This window comes from Anopheles coustani, chromosome 2, assembly GCF_943734705.1.
Source record: "Anopheles coustani chromosome 2, idAnoCousDA_361_x.2, whole genome shotgun sequence".
NCBI lineage: Eukaryota > Metazoa > Arthropoda > Insecta > Diptera > Culicidae > Anopheles > Anopheles coustani.
In genome coordinates this window covers 28,257,622-28,283,318 of record NC_071289.1, presented here as the reverse complement: position 1 = coordinate 28,283,318, position 25,697 = coordinate 28,257,622, and the positions used below count along the sequence as shown (strand labels likewise).

General features: G+C 46.5%; 1 protein-coding gene across 3 annotated transcripts in view; it reads left to right on the top strand.

The window, feature by feature from the left end:
* Positions 1 to 25,697, top strand: part of LOC131266193 (neural-cadherin) — a 181,561-nt gene that overhangs the window by 136,520 nt on the left and 19,344 nt on the right. For all 3 annotated transcript variants that reach the window (XM_058268585.1, XM_058268586.1, XM_058268587.1), the window contains 4 exons: positions 1,999 to 2,114; positions 3,712 to 3,876; positions 17,648 to 17,785; positions 25,431 to 25,668. In XM_058268585.1, coding sequence (XP_058124568.1) covers positions 1,999 to 2,114; positions 3,712 to 3,876; positions 17,648 to 17,785; positions 25,431 to 25,668 — 657 coding nt within the window. The remainder of the gene's footprint in view (positions 1 to 1,998; positions 2,115 to 3,711; positions 3,877 to 17,647; positions 17,786 to 25,430; positions 25,669 to 25,697) is intronic.

The following is a 25,697-nucleotide window of genomic DNA, read 5'->3' as shown; positions in this document are numbered from 1 at the left end:
TCAGCTGTGCTAACGTAAACTTGTGTTAGTTGTTTCACATCCGGAACCAAAACCGTCGAATAAAACCAATTTCCACCATGACGGTGGTAGGGCTTGTAGCAGCGTACAACATTTAACACAAGTGTGTCCGAAAATATTCTTTTTGAAAATCGGACCCGAGTCGTTGATGGATGCTGGCAAGGGGGAGGAAAAATAACCTGACAGCGGTGTGGGCTTTTGAATGTTATTCTGACTCTCGTATTCTCTTTCTGCAAATTAAACCCTTCGCTTTTTTTATCTTCCCTTGTGCTTTGATAGTTAGACAGCGAGCTCTTTTTTCTCTTTGTTTTGTTTTGCCTGCTGACCCCACCCGTCTGTCCGTGGCCTAGTGTTGCTGTTGGGGTTCAGAAAGTGGCCTCACGAGAAACCCAGACAAAACTAAACCGGCCACAGTATTTTCTATTTGGTTTAAATTATCTTCAAAAATTGTTACCGCTTGCTTTGTTTTTTTTTTTTGCATCACCCGAGCAGTAATTCTCGTTTCCGGTGGGATCGGTTTTTTAAATATACTCGAGCATTTTTCCACGCTGTGTTTTGCTCTGTTATCTCTAGTTTTCAGTTTTTGCTCATAGTCAATGTGACCGTGTGTTCTAGTTTTAAACGCCTGTGGCAGTGTTTATGCTTTACCACATGGCAGCATTTTTGTGTGAACTGCGCGTGCAGAGTGTTCGCTGCCGGACATATTGTTAAGGGAAATAGAAATATTATTTTATTTATCTTCACCTATTCCATTTGTTAGGAGTTATCGCCAAATCGTTGCTCTATTATTCTTTTAAAAGTATTTTAGTTTCATGGCAAGAGTATTCAATATTACCACACCTTTGAATCAAAACAATAATGACAGGTGAGATATTTCTTCTGAGGGAGGAACAGAAGCCTGATCCTTTTTAACTATTACTCACGTTTTGTCTTTTTTTCTTTCCGTATCATTTCATCTAAAAAACCTTTTAACCAGTTCTTGATCTTCTCATGACGTGTTATTTATTGCTATAACCCTTTTCTGCCCCGTCTTCCTCGCCCTTCACTTGCCTACATAAAAGTGACTTATAACAGCTGCACATTTCAGTCGCTCGCCGTTTTTGACAGTTTAATTTAAAAAATTGTTTTTACTCACCAAACGGTTAAACGAAAAACTTTTTGTGGGTACGGAAATGTTACCAACCTAAAGTGCATGCACACGTATATGTTGCCATGTGTGGATGTAGAAAACTTCCTTAACCTCGTGTATTGTAATACACACAGCCAACCAAAAGAGTTCCGCTACCGAACAAAATGGTAACGAAATTTAGATTCCTTTGATGCTATGTTCTTCGAAATGTCAACGAGGGTAAAGTGTTGTTCTTGTCCTTTAACACATGCATACCGTGTCGTGTGTAGCACGTCAGCAAGTCCCCAGCTCCCCCACTAGCTGCGAAATCTGCTTCGTGTTGGCGGAGCTAAAAGCTCTACCGGATTGTCATAAGCTTTGCGGATAAGAATGCCGTTTCACTGCTATCCTCTTTGCTCGACACTCGATCATTGTTTGCCTCGAAATAATACTTCATTTCCCGTCGGTTCCGTCGGAAGCGGTCCCAATTTTCTCTTCCTTTCTAACGTTTAATATATTTTGCTTCCATCCGCCGGTGACTTGCTGTTTTTTTTTTACAGACAGGGTTGATTTAAAGCCTAGATGCTATTGAAAACAGCATACACCAAACACGCTCGTGACAGACTGACAGGCGAATGCGACGATGAAGGGTACACGAAGATTTGGAAGCGACGTGGTGAAAAATCACCTCCTTAACCTTGTAAATGAACACAGATTGAGCGATATACGGTGGTTTGTGGTTCCCCTCTCGGTTGGAAAGCTGGAAAACGCTTCTCATGCACACAAGCTTCTCTCCCATGGAGTACCTGAAACGATATGGTGTAGTACGATGTCTGGATTACATTATGTTCCATTTTTTCCTTCTTCCGCAGCGTCGCGTATACGATATGAGATCACGAGCGGTAACATAGGCGGCGCCTTCGCCGTCAAGAACATGACGGGCGCTATCTACGTTGCCGGCGCCCTGGACTACGAGACGAGGAAACGAGTAAGTACCACACGGGAAACGCTACCCCGATTCCTTTGCAGCCGCTGGCAGTGATAAGGCGGCAGAGAACTGTCAACCCGAGGCGTGCGCACCTGTTATGAGCGACCGGGCGCCTCCATCGTGCTATCAACCAGCCATCATCGGTGCTGGAAGCAATAAAAAACTTCGCCGTAGTGACGCAAAACCCAAAGTGGTTAAAGCGAGGTGAAATAACTGCTCGACATAATATTATTTTTATTCGACATTTTATTGCTACTGTTTACGGGGTGTCACTCGTTCGTTGGCCCACAAAAAAAGGGTGTATTCTTCGAGGGTGCGTTTGTATGGTTTATTGTTTGTTATGGTTAGCATAGTTTTTTTTTCTGGGGGTTTTTTCCCCAACCAACGCCTGCTTTCTTGCAAACACGTTCGCGTTTAAATTGGTACCATTTCGTTTTTGCAAAACCCCCTATCGGTGATGCGATCACGCGGATGCTCCTGCCAAGTACATCATGGCGTTATTTGGTGCAGCTTTATCTTCTCCGCATTTCTCCCGAAGGCTGTGACTTAAACAAAAAAATACTTCAGAGATATAGAGGAAAAGAGAAAACATCGTCGCATATACGGCGAATGAAAACACACAAGTCAGCAGAAATCCAACGGATAGATTTATGATTTTTACGTGCCTTCCGGCACGTTCGGAACCGAACGCGAAAACCATGCGCTATAAAAGGCGGCTTGGCGATAAAACAAATACACACATGCCCCACATCGACACCCACCAGCGTGTGCGAGCACGCCGGGTGGTGGGCAAAATAAACGAAGAAAGGAGGGAAGAGTTATGCCCCTGGAATAAATGTATAATCCGCTCTCAATAACGGACATAATTTTTCGATCGTTTCGTTTCGCGCTGGATCAACTCCGTTCGGTGGAGGGAAAACCAGTGATTAATCGGAACGTTGACGAGAGAGAAAATTTATGCAACATTAAAATTTTCAAAAAGCCATTAAAAAGTCCTGGCTTTTCTCTTGTTGACTCAATAATGAAAAAGCAATGGAAATACAAACGCACTCCGCAGTCCAAAGGCGGTCACCATTAAGCGTCGAGTTAGTGTCAACGCAATCTATTTGAAGCACATCAATAAGACAAATATGTCAGTGATATAACGTAAACACGAAGGAGGGACACGTATTTTATGAGTTGAATGGCCCCCAGAGGAGGTTTATATTTTCGTTGTTTTCCTTTCTTTAACTTCGCTGGGAATCCCACCGATATTACTTTTCCCATTGTTTTCCCGGTATGTGTCCTCGATAGGCTTTACTGCGCAATAATCACGGCCCAATTTCGAAGGAAAGGAACATACGCGCTCTGCTGCGTTCGTCACAGTGGTGGTCGATGGCTTTTTTGAGTCATCTTGAAAGCATCTACTGGACCGCTTTCACCCCCGTTGGGGATTTCTAGAACCACCTAGTGCTAGATTATACATCACCATTGATGGAAAGCATAGCTTATTGTGTCTGTAGTACTCAGAGAAAGAGAGTGGGAGAGACAAAAACATAATCTGCCAGCTCGCTAACACAATCTCTTCCCACACGCACGCCACGCACACGTCCACCAGTATGAACTTCGTCTCGCAGCATCGGATAACCTGAAGGAAAACTACACCACGGTCGTTATCCACGTGAAGGACGTCAACGATAATCCGCCCGTTTTCGAGCGGCCAACGTACCGCACGCAGATCACCGAGGAGGACGATCGTAATCTACCGAAGCGTGTCCTGCAGGTCGAACATGCTTTCCCTGTTCTTACTTCATTTTTGTTTTCTTGTCTCGTGCATCCCTTTTAAAATATTTTTGCATTTAAAATATCCGTTCCATTGTTCGTTTCCTTATTTTTCTATTCCGTAGAATATGTTTGTATCCTTCGTCTTGCTACCCTTTTCCCAACATTGCCCAAACTCACTCCTATATCCCAGTTGTTCTATTGACTTTTCCACGAAAACATCCCTGACCCCGTTGGAATAATGTTTCTTTGACCTCGTCCAGGAACCGTTCACTTCCACAGCGTTTCGTTAGCGAACAGATTTCCACCGATTTCGGCAGATTATCCTTCCCCAAAAAGCCCACCCCTACCGTCGCCGAGATGGCGCCCAAAGCTATTTTTGATTGGAAACCGAAAGCACCATAATGCGCCCAGCGCCCGTCATTGATTAGTGCGACTTAATGTTCATAACCATCATTAACCCGGAAGGCCCGTTTCCCACGTACAGGCTGTGCGGTCCGTAGGGGTTAGAAAAACGCGCACCCTAATGAGGTGTAAATAAATGAGTTTTTCCAGGTGCGAACCCCCCGAACCCGGGCGTATCGAAATATGTAAATCACAATCCGCCATCAGGCTTTACTCGCTGGCTCGTACACGGGAACGTGTGATCGAACTAATGGAAACAACATTTTCGTGACATCCTACATGACCCCGCGAGCTTCTCGCCTCGCATATCTTGAGCGCGGCGAAAAGCGATTAGCTCTGAACCACTTTTTCCTCTTTTGGGGGTGGGGGGAAACCCACTCACGTGCTCGTTGAGTAATGCTCGAAATCCGATTTACAACTGATTAAATTTTATCACCTAATTTCCATGGGCCCCCAAACAACGCCCTTTTCGGCACGCGTGTTTCAGCGCACGGTGGAACCATACGGTGGGCGGTGTTTTCTTTCCATTTCCCACGCCGTGTGAACCGTGCGCGTCGCGTCTAAATGGGCTATAAAATTGATAATTTATTTATTTGCCATAACTCATTGACGGCGTGGGCTTCCACGAACGTCAGTCGTTTGAGGGTTTTCGCTATGATGCGCATTTTCCTACCTCGAAAGAGGAATGCGGTTTGGCCAATCTCTCGCTAATGGTTGGACTTGAGCTTCAGAGGGGATGAAGAAAAGTGAAGCGAAGGAATACGTCGATACCGAACATGCGGTTTCGAATGGAGGGAGAATTTATGAACCTACATACCTACAGTCCGTTCGTGAGTTTGTCGGTTCATCGGTTTGATTTCTACCACAACCCGCAACGAATCTGCGGACGTTGTGGAATCCTTGCTCTCGCGACCGCAAATCAAGCAGAAAGTAATCATAAATATTTCACCGAAAGGTTTCGCCCGCGGCTCGCGGCCATCGACCGAGTATTAATGGTTCGACTTCGACGCTGGTGGTCGCTTGAATGTCGGGGAACCCATCGCCCGAGCTGCGGGAAAAGAAAAAGGGGCTTACAACTTGTTGAATAATGTATGCGCATCCAAGACCCTCCGGTAAGTGATAGGCGTGTTCATTCGATGGCCTTCGCTTCGTTCTCGGAAGCTCGTTCATCTCCGTGCGGACGTTTACTTTTTATTCGGTGCTATATTTTTCCTTCGAAAACTTTCCATTGCGTCGCCGGCGTTCCAAACCAAAACCGGTCGCGTTTGCTGGTCGGTTCCGCACAGCGTGTCCTGCACCCGGACCGGAACGTTGGTCCCTAATCGGATCACACAAAATGCAGAGGACGCCCGCCGGACGTTCAACACACCGTTAACTAATTGTAACTGTATCCGCATTCTCTCTCTCCCTCTCTCTTTCCCTCTCTTTCTCTTTATTTCTCCTCCTGTTCCTTGTCGTCCCGCGCAACACGTTTCTTCTTCGTTGTCTCCGCCCTCGGTCTCCCTCGGCGCAGTACCACCTGACGCTCGTTGCGTCCGACAGCCTGAACGAAAACGAGACGATCATCGTGATCAATGTTAAGGACGTGAACGATATGCCGCCGAGCTTCCCGCAGCAGGTCTACGAGCGCACGATGGACGAGGAGCTGGCCGTGCCGTTTCCGATTATGCAGGTTGTTCTCCGGGCCGTGTGCCGCAATGTCCTCACCGGTTTGGGGTAGCTGGCGCAAGGAGGGTTCGGTGGCTTTGGCATTATGTTCCCCTTTTGGGTGTGGTGTTGGTGGTGTATGTGTGTGGTGTTGGTGGTCCCGGGGGCTTCCAATCGAACCCGGCCGATTTGGGTTCAATGTAGCTTCTCTTCGCAGCTCACAACTCGCTTACTTCTCCCAACCCATGAGTTCCCATCAGGCATCTGCAGCAACCCGCCGTGCAATGTGTTCGCACCATTAATCCATCCATCACTTGCGCTGGAACTTGGTTTCCCGCCCCGCGCGCGCGATGCACACGGGCTACCACCCTTCCCCCCGACACAGTTCACAAATTTCGCTAGCCCATAACTTCTGCATAATCACGCCGCCCAACTCCGTCTGCAAACCGGTCGGAGTGACGAAGAGACGCCGGCGGGCTCCAGCGAAACCATGTTTATCGACTTGACAGTTGGCGTAAATCGACTTTCGTGACGACCGCGTCCCCTTATCGTCCGCTAACACCTAACCAAACCCCTGAAATTGGTTCTTCTCTCGCACAAATCCTTGCGCTTGCTTGCACCGACTGGGCGTGGTCGGTCACGTTGGTGGTGGTTTTTAGGCACAACTGCTTACGGTTCTGTAATTTTGCGCTACTAATCCTTATCGTTGTTTGTTGCCAGTTCATTGTTCGGTGTTGGGAACTAAGAAATAACACATACTGTCTACTTTTCAGGAGTAAAATTTTATCAAAAATTTTGTGGCTGCTAGAAGCATTCTCTTTCCACAGTTTTTCTAAGCGTTTCATATGCAGTACATGAACCTTAATTTTTAGGTATCTTTAATAAAACCATTGTTTGTTGATTGTAAAATAATGTAAACAAGTTAAAAAAAAAATCTGTTGTCTTGAAACGTAAATAAATATTACGAATCCTTAATGAATCTCCTTTCATTGGCGTGGATCATGCGACCTAAAAGGGGGTCTCTCTATCCATTTTTTGGAGATCAGTTTTCTGTACTATTAAAATTGATAACTCTTTGGGAATGATGAATCTTTGATGAATCTGAATCAGAATTACACAATTCTAGGATTTTTCAATTCCTATTCTGTGGATCTGAGTACATGAAACATCTAACAACATGTGTAGTACCGAGTAAATAACCCAATTTGAAATGTTCAACCTTTTTTGCCTACCATTCGATTGATTTGTTGAAGTGGTTTTTGTGTTTCAGAAACCTCTTTCTCTTGGCCTTGTTTTTCGTGTATGTCACAATATTTCTGCTTCTAACCCTAAGTTAAAAGGGACTAAAATGCGATGTTCCCATTTATGTTTCGTTTATAAATAAATAAATACCCATCTAACCCAGTACTTTTCAATTCGACCGGTATGTTTTTGGTTTTTTCTTTCACTTGTTAAGAGCAATCAATGATTGATTACTCAACTCGAAGCAAAAGCATGTTTTATGTAGTTGTGTCCTGTTTCAACTTTTTGCAAATTTGCTTAGTGCAGATGGTGCTCGAACGCCTGTCCCCCCCGGTGCATTGATGACGGCCTGTCGTTTAGCTCGGGTGAATATTATTTTTCGATCCACCGTGCGCTGTCTTTTTCTCGTTTCATTTTTAACTTCATGTGTCAACAAAACCACCGCCAATGCGCGTCTGCATCGGGGTGAAATATATGACTGCAAAAATGCAAACACAGCTTCGTTTGGGGTTTTCCAATCAATCGTGTAAGGCTGCTCTTGGTTCAATATTTCGTCGATCACTCGCACCACCTTCCCAATCGATCGATCAAAAGGTGCCGCAGAGAGGAAGATGGCTGACGAGGAAATTGCATCTTTCAACGCCAAACCCGAGTGCCATAAAAAGGGGTTGACATTTAAATGGCATGGCAAGATTCGCACCGAATGCCGAGGCCGGCTAGAAATGCTTCCCATCATCTTTACGCTTTTCTACACCGGTGTGGAAAATCTATCGGAATATCAACCGTACATCAACCGGAGCTGACTGAGCGAATTCAATTATCCTCCATTCAAAATCGAATCCCAAGCCCGTCGTCAGCGTCGCAATGGACGTGTTTGACGTAGTTACAGCGTCATACCCGGCCGGTCGGTTTGAGTTGGTAAGTTTTTCCTAGCGGGAAATATAAAATGCCAACCGACCACCGACGCGTACGATCCGGATTGCTCTGCCTTGTTTGAGGTTCCGATTTTGCGGTCACCTCCCGCGGCGTTCGTTCGTGCTTTTCCTCACTCTTTTTTTTGTCGTTGTGGTACAAATCAATCCACTCGAAATACATCCGACGGCACCTTGACAACGTAAACCCGCAGGAAGGCGCATTTTGAAGCTGGGAAGCGAGAAGAAAGGAAACATGCTTCATCCGGACGGACATTAATTCGATATTTATGCCAAGGGCAAACAACTTGCGGTGACATTGGTGTAGGCTCTCGAATCCAGTGTTCTTTTCTATCGCTTTCCACCGCCTGGTGGGGAAATTCTCGCTGGTAGCGAGGACAAACGTCGCAGACGAAATAAAAAAAAACCTTTCGATCTCGATCCCGAATCCGATTGAGTCCGTGCTTTATTCCTTTGCCACCCTCTCCGCCACGAATGGAAACTTAATGGAATCCATGGACATGGATAAAATGGCGTAGCGTCCTGTCAATGGGGGGAAGCAAGCAAGGAGGAAAAAAGACAGAACCGTTCACTTATCGAATAAACCGAATTCCAATTCGTTCCCATGGCGCGTCGTTGGTCAAGATTTTCTTTGCACCATCCACCACCCCCTTTCTACCATTCCTTCCCCCCTCGTGGTCATCTGTTTGGAGCGCTTTGGAGGCCTTTTGCTTGGTTTGCTCAATTACAAACCGCCGTTCGCTTTCTTTTCTCTGCCTTCGCCATTCTTTCACCCACGCAAGCATCTTGCGTGTTTTCCCTTCTCCCAACCGTTTCATTATCAAATTGCGTCCATCGGCAATCACGCAAATGAAGCGCAATCAGCCGAATGAAGCACACAAATACCCGGCGGAGCGCAGGGGAATGTCTGATGCGAACAATCTTCCTCCGTTGGGGCTGTGACGTGCTTTGCGGATAACAAATACAAAAGCAGCATCGAACGAAAGTGGGGGAAAAATTGAGAAAAACCCCATGTTTGGGAAAAAACGAAGGAAATAAAAATAAAATGCTCAGCAAATCAAATCGATTCGTTCAATTATCCCGGCGCGTACCATCGCGTGTGCCTGCTTTTCGACATTTCCGGATGGAAATTGGAACAAGAGTTGCTTGACTCGCTGCCTTTTATGGCGAGTTCGTGTTCGACCAATTATGAGACCATTAATTGTAATGCCGAATACGAAAGTTGAGGGGGGAGCTTACATCGTAGGACCTTAAATCGAGCTTAACCAAACGATCGCAGCTGAACTGATCCTTCCCATGTGTGCTTCGATCGTTAGCATAAGTTGTGGATGGCGAGACATATACGAACAAGCGATCTATTTCCAAGTACATTGCGCCGCTTCGTTTAAGTTTTTACTCATTGCCATTCGTTGGCGATGCAGTGAAACTATTAAAGCATAACAACCTACATTCAAAGCGTGCCAGCTAAACGATTGCTCTTTTATGCGGCAGTTACTGGAGAGGCATTTAAAAATCTCCCCTCCTCACGCACGACAGGACGGATGGTGAAACTGGAACAGATTTGCACGATGCGGTCCCCATCGGCTACGACTGCTGCGCCTCTAATGGATATTAAAGTGTGTTATGCGTAATGGCCATTTTGGGCGTTGTTGACGATAATCGTTTCGGTGCCGCTCGGCACCGTTTCAAATTTCTCACGCACGAAATGGCATGGAATAATCCGAGCTCCCGTATGCTTTGCCCGATAAAATCGGCCCCGTAGTTGGCGACGTTTAGTAGCTAATAATTTTAAAACTCTACCCGGTACGAAATGAACAAGTAATTTCTTTCGCAAGTTCCGTTCTTTTTTTCCTTGACGTTAGGGGGAAAACGCTTTGCGTGCTTCCGTGCAGTACCGGTGAAAATGGCGCATCTCTGTCGGGTGTTAAAATTAATCAACCACCCACCCGAGCATGTTAATGAAAGAAAATTAAGTAATTTACCTGTCCGTTCGCTGCCGTTTGCGTTTGGTGCAACCGAAAACCCGTTCCTATTTTCTCCGCTAGAAATGACGAATGCGATACAACGAATTCCGATGGCCGCTTGTCCACTTCCCTCACCGTTTCGTTCAACCGCTCCGCTGAAAACTGGCCTTTCCTGTCGTTGGCAGATCTTTTTGATATCTTTTGAGGCATTTTTCCAGGACGTTTCGGGGGCGAAGTGGGAAGCAAGTATTGAGGGTGACAATGCCCCCCCGGGAAGGAGGAAAGAGAGGTTGCAAAATGCGATGCTCCCGAGTCCGTCTCTCGCGGCGAAGATGAAACGGAAATGCTACTTTTCCAGCAAGCATCACTTCGCTCACTCCCCCTGACCACGCCAAAATGTAGAACGGAACATTCCAAGTTTCCAAATTCAATTAAAATCTCGTTAGAACAATTTGTTCTAGGGAACGGAGTTTCGAGAAAGGTTTTTTTTTTCATCGCAACTATGATTCTTTTTTTCTCTATTCAATATTTTTTTGTTTTTGCCTTTGGTCTTTCTAAGTTTTTTTTTCAAAAATTATTTTTTTATATTTTATTTCATCCCGTTCGCGGCTCGCTTTTTCCAGCTTAAATGGAAACATTTAAGGATCGCGAAAATGTTCGCCATTTGCCAACAATCCACGAACACCATTTCGCTTTTCTCTTCCGTACCACTTGCTCCCATTCCAGGAATGGGCCCTTGACTTGAATGCAGCTACTGTCAGTTTGGTTCATCGCGAATAAAATTTATGAACATTGCGCTCAAGTCGTTCCCATCGCTTCCCGACAGGACTTCGCTCCTGACGCCAAACCGCATCGGAAGAAAGCCACGATCCTTAGGAAAAGTTATGCTTAGTGCGAAACTACATCGAACAGTTCATCGAGACGAGAAGCGATGAGATTTCTTGTTTTCACAGCTGTTGGAAACTGAAGCGCTGAAAAATGAAGCCTTTCGTCGGAATCGGCGACCTTAAAGTAACATCACCTTCGTGGCATTCGAGGGGCAAACAAAAAGGCTGCACTGCCACGTTGAGCGGTGAAAAAATATAACGGTCAGATTTACATAATTTCCTGGTAAACGACAAGTACTCCGGAATGTGTCATGAATATGCAGCGCCCGCTTTCTGGCTATGGGTCCAGTTCGAATGAAAACTCATTGAACATAATTGTGCTCCGCTCTGGCGAGAGAATAATTTCCCAGCGACGGTGTGTGGGAAAGCCGTCCTACCACGTCCCGCGATGTGCATACCTTTTCCAGCTGTAAACCATCGCCAACCCCCAGGACTTTGACAACAGATCATTTGTTTGTTGAATTATTTATGTACCCGTTTGAAATACAACACGGTTGAACGGTGCGGAGATGCATGTGAAAAGGTGGAGCGCGAAAGAAATCATGTTAGAATATTTTACTTGACCCACCGGGATGTTGCCCCGTACCCAATTTTTGCTCACTCCATCCTTCCAAAAAGGTCTTCCTTCAAGCTGACAAGATGGATGGTTAACCTTTCGTTGGCACAATCTTGGGATGATGATAAATTGCAATTACTGTGCGACCAAATGACGGTCCAAAACCGGGTTTTCCCGACGGTGTATCACGCAAGAAGCTGCAACATCTCTCAAATGCAACGTAAAAAACTGTACAATCATAAGCTCAATTATGACATCTTTCGGAAGTGCTTCGTTCGATGGCTAGCAATGGTTCGCTTACACTTTCAAAGAAAGGAAAGTTTCCCAAAGATGCATCTTTGAAATGCAATAAAAAATGGGTCAAGAAACGAAAAACGCTTTCCCACTTAGCTTTCGAGCGAACGTGAGTAAAGTGGCGTTGTTTCTGCCTTGCACCATCCCCGAATTACTAGCAATAAATCATTTCGCATAAATATCGTGCGCATAAATCGGGGTACGTGTCGGAGCATATTTTAACCGGTTTCGGCGAAGAAAAGTTGTTTCCGGCGAGGCAATAAACCGCAACCATTTTGTTGGGCTAGCTGCAAATTTCACGTTCAATTTCCCGATGCACTTTTGGCACTCCGCCTTAGCGTGCAGAGGCAAACAGTTTGTGTTTTTCCTACCTCTACACGCGGAGGTTATTGGCTTTTTGCGTTCGGTGCTTCCATGTTCATTGCACATCATTACACATTGGGTGCAACAGTGTGGTGCAGGTGGGTAGCGGCATGGACGTACAGCGCCACTGAACCAGAACAACGTCTAGTGCTTTTTCTTGTCAACGTTTTTCATACAAACTGGGCGAGAAAAAAAGAAATATTGTTTTCCCATCACAGATGCCGGTCTGCGCTGACTCACGCGCTCGTGCCTCGCATTGAGTGTGCCGTTTTCCCGGGGCCGGTTCTTGTAACAAATTACCCATTGTGAAGAAACCCAATTACGGGAAGCTTTCTAAGAGGTGGGTGCTTTCATGGCAGAGTTTCGGCGGTGCATCCGGTGATAAGAAAACTAAACATCAGGTTTCTCTGGCTGTGGCGATGTACCGATGATGATGATGATGATGATACTGTTGATGAAGCCGATGCTGAAGACGATAGTGGCAAGTGTCGGATGGATGGCAAATTACAAAGTTTCGATGCCGTCGTACGGCCACTTCCATTCGACAGATTTCGTGTGACGTGGTTTGTAGCCGCACGGCCGATGGTGCATCGTTTTGCCTTTGCGAAGCTGGAGAAAGTGGGACGAGGCAGTCCCTATCGTCCAAGAGAGCCCGAGACAAGTGAAGAATTTCCCAAATTATACATTTCCACCATCCAGTCCACCCTCCATTCACCATCGGTTCGGTGGTTTTTGTTCGTGGCGAAATTGAAAAAGTAGAACGGTGCGGAGCAGCGCTGTAAGACGTTGATTATCGTTCACAATTTCCCGAACTCGACACCGGCGCTTCTTGAGTAACACCGCTACTCTGGGTGGTTCGGTGGGCCAGGTCGAAGTTATCTGTCTGGCTAAGTTATCGCAGATATGAAATATGAAAATTACTTTTTCCACTCCACTCAATCGGGCGGGCAAAACGCTCTCATCCTGAGCTCACCTTTATCAGGGCTTTTCTTTGCGCGTTTATTTTACTGGTAAGCTTAACGCAAAGTTGAACTAAAGGCATACCAAAGTCTCGTTCTTTCATGCATCCGAACGATGGTAGTGATGGTTAAGTTTTGGACGGTACAGCCGAAACCTTTCAACAAGCAGAAAAACATATATTTAAAAACAAACCGGTGGAGAAAAGTTTGTTCGTTTACAATGAGTGAACACCAAGGTTTTTGTTTTCACTGTTGTTATGCAATATACCACTGAATTTGTTTTAAAATTTATCGTACAGGTTGTCCATTGAAAACAAATCAGTTTGTTAGTACTGTTAAATCGTAGTTTTAATAATTAAACACATGAATGTTTACCGTTTTATATGCAGCGATGAACCTTATTTGAACAGTTTTGATCAAATGAAATTAATGAAAATCAAGTCCAACACGTTAATGTTAAAAGGGCAATAAAAGGCATATTTATATTTATTTGCCTTAGGCTTCCCAGCAGTTGCCGTTTGATGTGCATCGAATTCTAGGCAGGCAATGAGTCGAAAACAAAAGTACATCACCATCGTTACCGGAACCGGCTATCTGTGATGAATTGTAAATTTTAATCAACTCGCTACGCGCCCTTCCCATGAGTGCGCTCCATGTGTCATATTTATGTGCCCGGCGGTGACAGTTTTCGCGACGAAGGTGTGCGAAATTAAAATAAATTCAACACTCACTCATTTTTCCGCGCGCCCTGCCTTCGGGTCGTGGGGGAGGGCTGACTTTTGTTACGCACCAAAGTCCGCGTGAGTGAAATGATGGAGCGTATTTCGATGCCTTTCTCAGCGCGCTCCCCAATACTCGACGCGATTTACGCTTCCGGTGGGGTTCCGCCGTCCAACGGTAAACGATATGCCCCGGACGGAAGTACTAAATTACATCTGTTCGTTATTATCCAAACAATAATCATTCCCGGCGGACATTTCTGACACATAAATTCCCACGCAGGAGGGAAAAATGGAAAACGGCATAATAAATTATCTATCACGGATACATTCATTTGGGGGCTTTTACCAATCGTGCTATAATAACGCTTCCTCAAGCACTCGCATTTGGCCCTGCCGTTCGCACCGTTGTCTATGTTATTGCAATCCAAAGTACAGAATTGTATATGAAATACAATTTGTATTGACCGTGTTCCACTATAGGTGCTTTTTATTTTAATAAATCGAATTTGTAGTCAATTCTAGCGCCAAACACGTTGATTGGAGTGTGATGAAATAAAGCCTACAACGATGTGGAAGCCGTTCGAGCGCTCGATTGCCATGCACAAATTGAAACAAATCAGTAATTAGTCAATGACACACCACCTGCAGCCCCGATATGGCAGATTGCTCTGTTTAATCACACCCAACAGGGTTCGGCCATTTCAATACGTTTGCAAAACAGTTTTCTAATGCGTGTGTGTGTGTATTTGAATAAACATTTGTAAATCGAAAGCAGCATAACAAAAAAGTACAATTTCCCCTGATTTGTTGATTGGAAACATATTTTCTAAAGAGTAGGACACCTGTTGGATCCACTGTATGTGAGTGTGAAATCGGTTTAGTTAAATGTTAAGCATTGTTTTATCAGTTGATTTTGTTTGGACAGATCAGTTTGTTTTGGTTTGGCATCAAAATTCATCATCTTAACCGGAGGATAAATTATTGCGGCGGTAAAAACCAATTTAATAAAATTGACGCAAACGCTTATAATCCCCAGCTTTTGGAGAAAAAAAAAAACCATTTCCATCGATTGTACACATCGTTCGTTGAATATTCATGAGCCTGATTAATTTTTGCCTCGCGCACCGAGGGCCACAATCTTTCTAGTTGTTAATTAATTTCTTCCTGCTTTCCGATCGATGGGAAACTTCCATTCGTTCGTCATGCTCAACCGGTCACGCCTTGTGTAACATTGCTTATCGGTTCGATCACGCTTTTCGGTAGCGAAATTGTCGCACCAAAGTTTACACTTAATCAAAACACGTCTCCAGGGCTCGGCCTTGGTTTTGGTCGAATGCAAAACGGGCTCCAGCCACAAACCATCCAGGCGGGATCTAATGCCAATCAATAGCCCAAACAGCCGCTAGGTGAGATGCTGCTGTCGTACCGTTCGCTTCGCCGAAACCAGTTTGTCCTAGTTGACCTGTGTGGTGTCGTATGCAAGGGGCTCGGCTTCTGTCTGGCAGATTTGTTGACAGAGACTGACATCGTCACCTTGGCTACGGTGGTAAGAATCCCTTTCCGGGAGCTTTGGTCAAGAACGTAACCCGATATGCCCACTCCGATTGGCTGATAATCTACCAAACACACTCGGTCTTACGCAACCGACACGAATGCAAAATGGTGTCCACAAGCCGGCCTTACACGGTATGCAACGTACGATTTATAACCCGCGGTTGCATTTCCGGACAACATCGCGAACCAAACAAGTAGGAAATGTACGCAAAATGTGTCCGTTTTCCCGTCATGCTAGACATCGTTCAACTCCCCTAGGGACACGTCCGCCAACATAGACCCCAATCCTTCAAGATCCGCTTTGGCAGATGAAATCACAGCCTGCCTCGCCACTATGGAAACCGTTAGGCAGATGTTATCTCAAGTGAACTATTGACCCGTCGAATGAGGCCGCAGCTTTGATCGAGGAACAGGCTTAGACGTCTTAGTGTTGAGTGAAAAATAAAACTTGCCCTGAATGGCACAGCGCAGCGTCGTTCAAGACGTTCCCGATTGGAAAATGTTTCACTGGCGCACCGTGGTCGAGATTGGGTCGTCTATCAAGTGCTACGAATCGATCAAGTCGCCGTACTCCTTTGAGATGAAATATTTCTTTCACTTGACGCCCTTTTGTGCGCTTCCGTCTCGTCAAATACGGCAGAGTAGCTTCAAAGTGTTAGTTTCTCCAAGCAAAGGCAGAGTTTGTGAACGCGTCTCGTCGCCGGCAATTCGATATCGATTGGGATTCTGTAGTGTGCCGGCGCACGAGTGAATAAATGCTTCAATCAAATTCCTACTGAACGTCCTGACTTCAAGCGACGCCAGTACAGCGCGGCAACAACACGCAAGCAAAGTACATCAAACATCCCGCGGCACTCACTGTACTGAACTCCTTACTTTTAATTACGACGTGCTTTCAGCCGTAAAATTGACTCCGACGAGCGACGGGAAAGTTACCAATTATGGAGCCATGCCGGATTCATTCCAGATCGCTCTGTGATATGGAGACACACACACGCAGTCGATGACTTCCCTGCGCTGATGTGCGTTTGCACAAGTGCACCCATGCACATCCGTACGTGGGAGTTCGCTTCATCACGGTTAAACTGTCACTCATTAGCGTTCTCGGTGGATCCATTAATCTTCTTTTCCCAATGCTTTCGCCCCCGCGCCTAGGATGCTCTCAAGCCTCCTCGCAGCCTCGCAAGCTGTATCATATCTCGCGCACTGGGCGACAAAATCGGTGCTATCGCTTGGGGATCCCTTTGATCCCGGTGCTAATTAAATTCTAATCCATCCTCACATTAGGCTTTTCGGGATGCGGAGATGTCAAAAAGGGGGTTCGTCTACGGGGGGGGGAGCCTTGCGCGGGAAACTCGGAAAAGTTCTCCTCAACGACACGAAGGCAGCGTGTTCCGGGCAAAATGGTTCCCAAAACGAAGTGGGATAACACCGTAGCACACCACTACACATCGGCAAAAGAAGGCCCTATGCGTACATCATCATCTCCATTGAGGTTCAACGGGACGGAAAATGCAGTACAAATGTGCAATGCACCCCACCGGGGGTCGATACGGGGTCCCGTTTCCTTCTGGGGTCTGGCTTTTCCGTGTGGTGCACATTCTTCTCCACCGCTCTTGTTGCCGCGCGTTCGATCGTTCGCTGTTTGTTGTGCACCTTCCGAAACCCATCTTCCAACGAACGCTCGCCTTCCGCAAACCACATCAGCCAGCCTTTGATGAGTGAAATCTAATCAGCTTAGATCTCGATTTATGTGCGGTTGCATCGCCAGAGCGGGCGATGACGATCTCCCCTCTCCCGCACGCTGCAAAACTCGCCGGCTCGAGGTGGAGCATTGCGACATGTTTATCTGTGTATAGCTTTAAATATGAATAATCGAAGACTGTTGGAGGACAAATCTAAAATTATCTTAATCCCGGTGCTGGTATTGGATTCCTCGGCATCCATCTACGGATGGCAAAAGGGTGGAAATGGAAAATCTGCTTGCATACTAACCATCCTCCTCCTCCTTTCGGTATCCTGTCCCCCGTAAACTAATCCTTACCGCCCTCGTTGTTATGATTAACTTTTATGTGATTTCCCCTTATTTAATTTGCATGAACATTCCTTACTGTGCTGTATTGTTTTCTGTTAGCTCCAACCTTCTTAGCTCGATACGAATCAGACAACCCCCGGACTGCTGACTTATTCTTTTTCCGTTTCTCTTCCCGCAACACGCACGGCAACATACCCGAACAACATACCCAGGTCACGGCGACGGACGGTGACAAGGATCGGCCGCAGAACATCGTCTACTTCCTCACCGGCCAGGGCATCGATCCGGACAATCCGGCCAACAGCAAGTTCGACATTAACCGGACCACCGGCGAGATCTTCGTACTCAAGGTAAGTTGGCGGGGGCACTGATGGTCTTAATTAACTATAATTTTGTCTCAGTCCATGTCCTGACTGCGTGTCACTCGTGAACCCTTGGACGCTGGGAAGGACCATAAATAGGCAGCACATTGTGGGCAGAACGTATTCCTCCAGTCGGTTCCTGTATTCTGGATAACCACCCAATACTGGACGTAACTTTTGCAGCGCTTTCAGTTGAGGATCTTTAGTGGAATCAGCAAGATTCAATCCAATCGATAAGTCTCGGTCTAGGGTCAATTCGGTAAATTGAATAGATTTAGTCCATCGCAACCGTTTGACTTCAGTTCAAACTGGTGTCGTTTGGTTGAGAAAAAGGGACGAATGTTGGCGTCTGCTCGGTTTTCGTCCGGAGCTCTCAACCGGCACGGAATCTCCGGGAGGGAACCACAAGACCCGAAGTTTTGTCCAACCCCGAACCAATCCTTCCCGGTTTCGATGCCCAGCGCGCTACGGATGGGCGCTTAATCAAGCGACGACAAGCATATTATGGGACATTCCGCGTCCCTCAGCTCTCTCTCTCTCTCCGGACGTGTCCGGTGCAGTCCATCGGAACGCCACCCTCATCCATCGTCCTCATTTCCACTTCCTGCTGAAGCATAAGTATTCCTGGCGTCGGTTTCGTAAGCTGTCATAAATCAAAAAACTTAGCACCATTTATCTTTCCGTGTCGTCACATCGACATCGATATCAGACCCGCACCCCACCGGCCCTTCCCACTGCCCACAAAGAACTCGGAAAGCTCTGGCGTGAAGATGGTACGGCATCGTCCGCGTGGGGGGGAAGGGTGTGGCGGCCTGTCGACATTCGTTTATAATACACTGCAAACGCCGGGACTAATCTTCTTGCTGTTCTTCCGGCAAATTAATGACTTCATCACGTTCGGTTTAGGAAACCGGATCACGCAGGCTTCCTGCTTTTGAAGCCCACGCAGCAGGAAGTTGGGGATGCTTTCTTCTTTTTAATTTTCAGCGCTCTTTGGTAACCGACAGGAAAAGCGAGCGAGAGAGCGAGTCATAAATTCCAATGAAACTCACAACTTACCGATGCGAAACTTCGATTGCGATATAATTGGATGCAATTTGAAAGCGCCGCGTGAGACGGCGGAAGTGGTCGGAACAAATTAAACCATCCCCACTCCCTACTCCCATCGGGCTGACACAGGGCTTCGGAATTTTATTTGACTTGGAGATTGTTCTTTTCCGGTTGGCTTTAGTTTTCAACGAAAAAAACAAAATCTAACGATAATTGCTCCCGCTATGATTTTTCATTTCTTACGAAGGGAAGTGGAAATAATGTTCCTTCGCTGGGAAAACCATCGCACCAATGATTGATGCCGCCGGGAAAACGTCGTCCCATTTCCCGGCTCTAAAATAATGCGCACGGTTAGGAGGAAATTGACAGCTTGTGTCAGAAGTCTTGGCGTGGTGACGAAACCGTGGTGGGAAAACCGTAACTCCATTGGACTTGCAGCCGATATCACCTGCAAAACTTTTCGCCCAAGCGGTCGCCATCTGGACAGAGTCCCTCAGTCAATAAATAAAAGCCAACCATTAAAAATACATTTGCAAAAGCCTTGGAACTTTTACGGACGACCGCTGACGAGGGGCACAAACGACGATTCCGCACTTACATGTGCCATCGTCACGGTGCTTTCCGGCTGGCACTTGAATGCGTACACCTATCGCCCAAACCCCACGTTCGAGTGTTTCCGACGGCTGCTGCAGCAGCCACTTAAAAGTTACCAAATTTAACGCTTTGACAGAGCGAATCGAACCCGGGGCCAAAAAAAAAGACAAGGAAAGATTCGATCTTGGGTTCGAAAGCGACTCCGCACTCCACAACCGATCCATCGTGGCCAATAGTGGCAAGTAAAAGTTTCTAGCCGGCATTCAATCCCACCCGCCGGCTGTTTGGGAGATGACGTGCTTCGAGGGTAGCGAATAAAAGAGCTTTTCCTTGGAAACCCACTATAGAAAAGATTCGCTCCGTTACGATGCGTGAAATATCTTCACATACTTTCTTTGACTCGCAACTTCTTACTTCTGATTTCTTCGAAACCGATCAAATCCATCGCCCCAGCGATTGGGGCTAACTAAGCTCGGGTAAAGTCACCAAACATGCTACCCCACACCATCAAACCCCCTTATCCATTGTAGACGGCATGTGCAGTGGGAAAATGATATTTATTCATCCGCCATCGCAACTGTCCGGGAGTGGAAATAACTTCACGTTAACTTCGCTCGCATCTTCACGAGACCCCGCGTCGCGCGGGAGAAGAATGGGGCCCGTATCTTTAGCGACTCCTAGCTGTGCCCAGTGGGAAGTAACAAATGAGAAAAGATGTTCGAGTTGTGGTGCCTTCTGGGTATTTTTTTGTTTTTTTTTTGGTTTCCAGGAAAACTTTCCTTCCATTCTGTGTCCAATCCACTGACTTCCCTCCGGTCAAGTTGGCAAGAAATTGTACACCGATTCGGGAGAATCGAAAGAGTGAGTTAAAGATAGCAAAGCCAGTCGTAGATTGAAGGGAAAACTTCACATGCCATCAGAGAGAGGGTGAACGGGCTGAAGATAGGCTGCGAAGGGGAAGCGCCAGGCAAAAGGTTCAATAAATAATATTTAAGGCCTGCTTTCCCTCCCATTGTTCGTTCTGTGTGCCCGCTGGAAAAGCAAAAAGGCTCGAAGAGAATGGAAAAAGTTGTGCCAACCGAGGGGACAAAAAAGCTGAGGGAAATTTGTTTTTTTTTTGGCAATCATTCGTGAGCAGAAGCAGCAGCAGCCACTTGACCACTTTTTGCGCGCTCCACTCAATAACACTCTGCAGGGGTTTTTGTGTCGCTTGACGATTAGGGTTTTTCCGATCTTCCAGGGTAGGCCCCAGAACATTTGGCTGAGATTTCGGTCCCTCCCCGACCAAAACGTGAAGGAATCACCTCACCGTGAAAAGAGAGTGATCCTTGTATAGCCGTCGCTCCAGCCGGCCCGGAAGTGACACTCAAGAGGCAATAAAAACTCCCGCCTCACAAAGTAGCTCCTGGCGCCCATGGTGAGAGGTTCCGTGCCAGTATCATCCCGGTTTTTTGTTCTTTCGCCTACCTGTTTCTCTAGGAGGGCACCCCACCCGGGGAGTGAAACTTATCAGAAACTTATCAAAACGCCACGACGGGAAAGTTTAGACTCAACCTCTTGGACTCTTTTTCCACTCTGCAAGTTCCCTCTATCCCCAACTTATTCCTACTTAAAAAGGGAACGTTCGCTCGCAGAAAACGAAAAGCGGGCGCCTGGAGGGCCATAATCGGCCAAAGACTCCCGCTGTGTTTCCCTTAAAGCGCTCCGTAATTATGATAACCAGCCAAATTCGGTCGCCTCTTATCTTTGCCTCCACCTTCCAGTTCCCGGCTGCGGAACTCGAACCGCGTCGCGCTGGCAGGCGGGCAGCACATTTCCATTGATGCATTTTTCATGACCCGCAGCAGCACCAGACATCTTGCGCAACCCCCATTCCATTCGCCGCGCCGTGGCAAGGCTTGAGAACACACTGACGCGGAAAAGCGCCATCATGTTTTTGCCCCCTCTTCTCCCCTTTTTGCTTTGTTGGCAGAAGTTGCCTTCTAGCCGCTGAGCTTGAGCTATCAAAAATTACAGGAACATTATGAAATTGTTTGCCAGCTTTTTCCTAGCCCACCCCTTCCCCCCGGTCGGTGCGATGCTTTACGGCATTAAACATCCAACTAATGATAGTTTGCTTCCTGCGTCGTTTGAAGATTCCGCTGCAATGATGGTAGCTTTCAACGTAGGACAAAATATGGTGTATACCTCGAGCGGACCGTAATTTTCTTGGTAAAAATTATTCAACAAGCTGAACTGAAGGAGAAAGCCACGGGAAATGTTTTTAAAATGGCTTCAGGTTTGATTTCCCTTACAAGAATCTTCATCAAGTTCCCCGTTGGTTAATTATGGTCGAATAGTATTGAAGTAAAGTGGATGGAATTAATTATAATGAAACGTTAAATTAAAACCAGTTCCAATGAAACCGACTTTCCTACCTCCCCGAAACTTTCGACGTACTTTCACTTTGCAGCCAATTATGCGTTCATTCAATCGAGGCCAATCAAAAGCAGAGCCCGGGTGCATTATTGCAAAATTTATCGACTCACAAATTCTGCCGAAGCTCAATCGCTCGCTATAATTCAGGAATTTTGGGGTGCCTTATTTGTCTGGTGCGCTTGTGTTGCTATCGTATCCGGAAATTGTTTGATTTCCCCCGAACCGGGCCCGACGCCCTGATGCAGTAAATATATTTGAACAAGATTTTATAGGATTTCCTTGGCACTCGTCAACACGCAGCGAACCGATCAATCCGAATGAACGTTTATTTATGGTTTTGTTGTTGATATCGTAAAATTTATCATTTCCCATCCCACCATCACACCGACCACCGATCTGCTATGAGTCCGGAACGGGGGACGGAGAGAAAATGCGCCAACAATTTTCGATCCTTCAAGTGGGAAACAAAAGAACTTCGGGGTTTCTCGGGATATCTCAGGATTTTCCCCTCCTTCTCGCCTGCTCGCTCTCTACGTTTGGTAGGACATTTAATTTGATTCTCGTGTCTGCTTTCGTGCTTCAATTTTTTGGCCATTGAATGTGCCGTATTTATTTTCACTTTGTAGCAACGCTTAACATGCTCTGTGCCTGCGCCTTGCGCCCATGTTCCGAACGGTTTATGCTTGCCGAGCTGGTACCCTAAAACGATTTACGTCCAAGGCTGCCCTTTCCGTTGTCAGCCAAGTGGAGAGAGAGGCTGTCGGTGCCTGTATCTGTGTTTCTAACGACAGTTTGATGGCTCGTTGAATGTTGCGCTGGAGCGAAGAACAAAATCACGCAGGTTGTCGCAAAAAAGAATAACCCCGAAACAAAAAACCGGCGAAAGAAAAGCCCGTCTCGAAAGAGATCACGGCAAGCCGTACGAAAAACGAAATGTCATAAGCCAGAAAACACACGGCTGAAGGAGGGCGACAGCGGTTGGAAAGTCATAAAACCTTATGGCTTTAGGGTTGAACCCGGCTCCTCTCGCGCTGAAATATTCATGTAAATGTTCCTGATGGGCGTTATTTCACTCACTTTCCCCTTCTCAATGTCTTCGAGGTTCGGCCGCCTCCAGCATTTGCGGAAGGCTAGATCTTTCGCACGAAACAATTGAAATACACAAGGACATGCCGAATTGCAAACGAGTCCTCCTTCGGCAATATTATCACGCATGCGAGCCGATGTCGGGTGGCAGGAAACGATGGCAGATCATTTCAATATCAATTAGAATTAATCCACGAATGTCGTTGCTGCGCTCTTCCGACGATCTGCCATAGCAACCCCGATGCGTGCGTTGTTCAATCGAATATACTCTGATTGATAGCATGGCCCTGCATTCTGATGGTAAAAGGTTAAGGGTAGCTAAGGTGTCCTCCGTTGCGTTGGGGTTTCTTGAGAACTCTCTTAGATCTTCTCATTTGCATACCTCGGAATGTTCTCCTAAACCTCCTTCTTCCTGCCATGAGGAAACAAACTATACGGGAGTGAATGTACAATCCCGCAGGAAACCGCAAGCTGCCGCAAGAAGGCCCGCAGCCACAAATTAACCGCACGCTTTCAACAGTTTTCAATCTTCTCGGACGTCCCTAGGCCAGAAGTTTCATTTTAATCAGTCTCCAAAATGGCCACCATCTCGCAGACGGTGATTTCCTTTCTTTCCGAAACTGCACGCATCTCCGTACAATGGCGTTGCACGTGAAACGGTTTGTAACTGTGCATGGTATGGACCCGTTCCCTGCCGGGACTTCATCGGAACCATTTAAGCTAACTTCGTCCAGCTGTATTTAATTAATTATTTACCATTGGAAAAGCGCAATCGGTGGACACGAGTTCGTCTACGGAATGATGTCTAACCAACTGCTGCTACCGCCCAACGTTAAGGTGTCGAGGGCTGCCTCAGTTATAATGGACAGACGTACACACACCCGGCCGGGTTCACATCGGGATGGTATTCTCGTTAAGGCTATTGAATAATTTATTAAACATTGTAAGAAATGTTTCAACGCCCGGGCGTTCCCGGGACAGGTGAAATAATAAAGTTAGCTTCATGCATACTGCATCGTTGGTGCAAGCGATGCACCAGTTTGCGGAGCTCACTAACCGCAGCGCCAGTAGGACCTGGCATATTTCGACCAATCACCGGCAAGTATCCCATTTTATGGGATTGCCATGCAAATTTTTAGCCGTTAGTGTATTTCCCAAAAGCAGAACAAAATGAAATTGTGAAACAATGCATACAATAAGTTCATGAAAGTGTTAACGTGGTGAAACTAAATAGGGTTGCAAATTCTTCGATGGAACCATTACCAAACTCTCAATAATAAATTCAATTTTAGAACTGCTCAAAAACATTTTACTATGTTTAGTTCCCAAAATAATACTTGTATATCATAACGTATGTACCTACTTGAAAGCTTTAAGTTGCGATTGACTTTATTCATCATTTCTCCTTGCAGTTTATCGTTATGTTTTGCCTACTGCAGATAATCTTTATTCTCGATTGAACTGGAAAGGACTCTGTGAAGTTATTCAATCAGCAGAAAAGCGTTTTGTGTGCGCTAACGATAAAACCTCGTTCCGTGCAGAGTTGGCCGAGACAGCAGAACATATAAATCACGGATTATTTGTTCTTCCATTTCCATCTTGTACGCTTTCGCATGGGGTCCGCTATCGTTGGAAGGAAAAGCTACCGTATTCAACTTCTCTCTCCCAGCGCCATCTGTTTTTCGAGGTAAACCCCTCAGAGCGATTTCTCTTCGCAGAAGACACGAGTTTTGCGCTCGAGAAATTTCACTCCACTTGCCAAAACACGGGACACGTGGGTCGGTCGCTATGACACGAACGAAACATTCGGCTTTTGCTGCCGGACCATTTGTAACGTCTGTGTGCCGGAGGGTCGTTGTCACGTCAGTAACCTGTTTGAAAAATCGTCACTGTAGTTGCCTGCACGACCCTTCACTGGAGCTAGTTTCCACTTCAAACCAGCACGAGCACAATTAGTTTCATTTTCCATTACGATCCCTCCGGGGACGGTTTCCACAGTAAGAGCAATATCCCGGATATCCTCCGGCTTCATCCCCCGGAAAACGGATCTAATCGTTCGTTTTGTCCGGCGTTCTTTGACGAATTCATCCCCACGCCATTTTCCCGGTGCCACGGAAATGAAACACAAAGTACCATTTTCAATTTGTTGAGTTAATTGAACGGGAAATCGAACAGCGATCGATTTCTGCCACAGTTCGCGGTAATGATGATGTCGTTCCGTTCGCATCGAACCGGTATGACAGGGAACTGTCCGCACGGATTAAACCCTCCGCCGGATGGAGGTGTTGTTTGCAATGATTTCTGCTTTTCCAATTCGCTCCTTCCGACGCAGTTCATTCGATCCCGTGCTACACCGTGCTGGATGAACCTGCGGTCGTAAAAAGGTCAATGGGGTCGAATGGGGATTTATCACCTTGTAGTGGCACGTTTAATGTATCTGGTTTGGTCGAACACCATTTTCTTTTTCCTTTTTCCATTCCAACAGCCACTGGACCGGGATCAACCGAACGGGCGGCCCCAGTGGCGCTTCACGGTGTTTGCTCAGGACGAGGGCGGCGAGGGTTTGGTCGGGTACGCGGACGTGCAGGTCAACCTGAAGGACATCAACGACAATGCACCGATCTTCCCGCAGGGTGTCTACTTTGGCAACGTGACCGAGAACGGTACCGCCGGCATGGTTGTAATGACCATGACGGCCGTCGACTACGACGACCCGAACGAAGGTAAGTGGGGGGAGGACCTCAAATCGCTT